Consider the following 3,265-nt stretch of genomic DNA (forward strand, 5'->3'; position numbering starts at 1 on the left):
GGTCTGTGAGAGCTGGCAGGGAAAAGACATGGGACAGGGAAACACCTCCCAGGAGGAAAATCTCCCGGCAGCAGAGCTATGATCAGGGAATGAGAGGAAAGAGAAACCAGAAATGCTGTGGGAGGAAGGATTCAGAAAACTCTGTATGATCCCCTCCAATGCAGACCCCTTCCCCTGAGCAAGTGTCTCCATGGGAATGAAGTGTCCAAGCTCTCCTCTAACCCGTGGGGCTGTGGGCAAAGTAGTCTATGTGGCTGGGGAATGAGCTGACTCTCCCCTTCTGAGATACCATCACTAGGACACTTGGGTGTCTCCTTGGGGTGTCCTTCCAAGCACTGCGCTGCCCTCCAGGATGCCAGTCTGTCCTGGAGCATCCTGGTGTTACCTGAATGCCCAGTGGAGAAGCGCAGAGACGCTACGACCAAGGAAAGGCTGCTGGGTTTGCGAAACGAGCCATGTGTGTCCTTGGCGAGAAGTGGGGTGCTGAGACCTTGAGAAAAGGTGAGACGCTGAGCTCTCGGCAGTGGGTTTCTCTGCTCTCAGCAGCGCCTGGTGTCTTTTCAGGTCTACATGTGAGTGTGATTCCCCTCTGTCTCAGAACGGCACAAGCAGAGGGCAGCTGGGAACAAGACAGAGGGACAGGCCAGCTCCCCTCGCTCTGCACTAACCCTCAGACAATCCCCTGGCCTGGCAGGACTCCCTTTGCTGTCCCTGAACGCAGCAGAAATGGTGAGGGTTTCTGAAATCCAAGAGAATCTCCTGCTGAGACAGGAGAGAGCTGTATAAGAACCTCTCTCCAACACTCTTGCAACTGTGGTTTCATGGCAATGGGAGTGCAGAGACTGACAAGCCCTTTTTTCACGAGGAGAGGTTTATCTGAGAAATTGGGACACCAGGACTGCCCACCCCATTCCCACGAATCTGCTGCTGCAGAGCAGGGCTGACTCCTGGGCATCCGGCGGGCAGAGGTCCCGCTCCTCCTGGCACACCTGGACAGAACCAACCAGAGCTCCAGCCACAGAGCTGAATGAAGATCTGACAGAAATGGAAAAGCAGAGCAGAGTGTGAGGTATGAGAACTGGTGTTGATTTTTCTCAGAAAAGTCTCCCCTAACTTGTCACTGTGCTTTCCTCCTTGTTCAGTGCTCCACACCAAAAGGCACCAAATGTCCAACAGCAGCTCCATCACCCAGTTCCTCCTCCTGGCGTTCGCAGACACACGGGAGCTGCAGCTCTTGCACTTCGGGCTCTTCCTGGGCATCTACCTGGCTGCCCTCCTGGGCAACGGCCTCATCATCACGGCCATCGCCTGTGACAGCCGCCTCCACACCCCCATGTACTTCTTCCTCCTCAACCTCGCCCTCCTTGACCTGGGCTCCATCTCCACCACTGTCCCCAAATCCGTGGCCAATTCCCTGTGGGACACCAGGGCCATTTCCTACAAAGGATGTGTTACACAGGTCTTTTTTTTCTTTTTCTGTGCTGTAGCAGAGTTTTATCTTCTCACCATTATGGCCTATGACCGCTACGTTGCCATCTGCAAACCCCTGCACTACGGGACCCTCCTGGGCAGCAGAGCTTGTGTCCACATGGCAGCAGCTGCCTGGGGCAGTGGGTTTCTCCATGCTCTCCTGCACACGGCCAGTACATTTTCCCTGCCCCTCTGCCAGGGCAATGCCCTGGACCAGTTCTTCTGTGAAATCCCCCAGATCCTCAAGCTCTCCTGCTCACACTCCTACCTCAGGGAAGTTGGGCTTCTTGTATTAGGGTGTTTTTTAGCTTTTGTGTGCTTTGTGTTCATAGTGCTGTCCTATGTGCAGATCTTCAGGGCCGTGCTGAGGATCCCCTCTGAGCAGGGACGGCACAAAGCCTTTTCCACGTGCCTCCCTCACCTGGCCGTGGTCTCCCTCTTTCTCAGCACTGCCGTGTTTGCCTACCTGAAGCCCCCCTCCATCTCCTCCCCATCCCTGGATGTGGTGGTGGCTGTGCTGTACTCGGTGGTGCCTCCAGCCGTGAACCCCCTCATCTACAGCATGAGGAACCAGGAGCTCAACGATGCCCTCTGGAAATTAATGACCAGGTTATTTTCTGCAGCAATAAACTGTCTCCCGCAAATCACTCATAATGTAATTCATTATACGCCAAGCCCGTCTTCTGTAGGTTTGGTTAGGGGTTAGGTAACTGTGTGTTAGGTTTGGTTGAGGGTTTTGGCTTTTTCTTACTTTTTTTTTTTTTTTAAATTATATACTTTTGTCCACAAATAAATGTCATTATTTGAGATTTTTTTTTTTACTACCTATCTATCCAAATTTCTGAGACTCACAGAGTCATGCCCAAAATCCTTCTTCTCCGGCCTTTTCTGGAGCTGCAGGGGTAGAGCCTGAGTGCCGAGGAGGAGGGGAAAGAATCCCAGTACTTGCAGAGCACCAGCACTTGTTCTTTCCGGGGCTGCTCTATTTTCACTTCCACACTCGCCTTCTGAGCCCCTGTGTTGATCTAAGGCCTGAGTGCTCTGGCAGCTTGGTCATGGTGCTGCTGTGTAGCAGCTCTGTGATCACAGGCACGGAGAAGCAATGGGCACCTCTGAGAAAAAGCTCGTCTGCATAACAGAGTTTCCACCATGAAAGGGGATCTGCTCAGGGCAGTGCAGGAAGGATTAGGTCTTCTTCCACAGTTGCTGTCAAGAGCGTTCCTTCAAACGTGCCCTGGTGAGGGATGCCCAGTAAAGAGGTAAAGAGTGTGCGTGTGCAGGGTGAGGGCACACACAACAGTGTCCTTGCACAGCCACACCTCCAGGGACAGGACTGAAGGACCAGCAGAGCGGGGTCTGGTCTGTGCCTTTGTTTGCTGGACACCCCGGGGAAGCTGTCCCAGGGCAATCGTCACAGAACAGACACCTGAAACCACCATTTGCAGAACTGGACGCCTACGCAAACCCAGAGAGGATGTTTGTCTGCCTGTGGAGAGACACCGAATAACGAGGTCAGAAGTCCCTGTTTGCATGGTTCAGAGGAGATTTCGGCATGCACACCGTGTGCATGTGGGGACATGAACCCGAGAGAGCACAAACACCAGCAGCTGTTCTTAGAAATGCCCGAAAGTGCTGTGGGACAGGCCGTGTCCCTTCATTGGAGAGTAACGTCCCCTGGGAAACCCCCTGAATGCAGCACTGGGATGGGCTTCCTTGACCCCAGGTCCCTGTGTCCATTCCTCACGCCGTGGGGCATCTCAGAGAGGTGCCGAGCAGGGAGACACAGCGCGGGGCT

At 53.8% G+C, this 3,265-nt stretch overlaps 1 protein-coding gene across 1 annotated transcript; it reads left to right on the forward strand.

Moving 5' to 3' along the window:
* Positions 1–1,165: 1,165 nt before the first annotated feature.
* On the forward strand, positions 1,166–2,071 carry LOC128903345 (olfactory receptor 14J1-like; the record flags this gene model as incomplete). The annotated part of the gene is made up of 1 exon (XM_054187363.1): positions 1,166–2,071. A coding segment is annotated over exon 1 (906 nt), but the record flags the coding sequence as incomplete, so codon positions are not given.
* Positions 2,072–3,265: the final 1,194 nt, after the last annotated feature.

Source organism: Rissa tridactyla, unplaced genomic scaffold (genome assembly GCF_028500815.1).
Source record: "Rissa tridactyla isolate bRisTri1 unplaced genomic scaffold, bRisTri1.patW.cur.20221130 scaffold_29, whole genome shotgun sequence".
Lineage (NCBI taxonomy): Eukaryota > Metazoa > Chordata > Aves > Charadriiformes > Laridae > Rissa > Rissa tridactyla.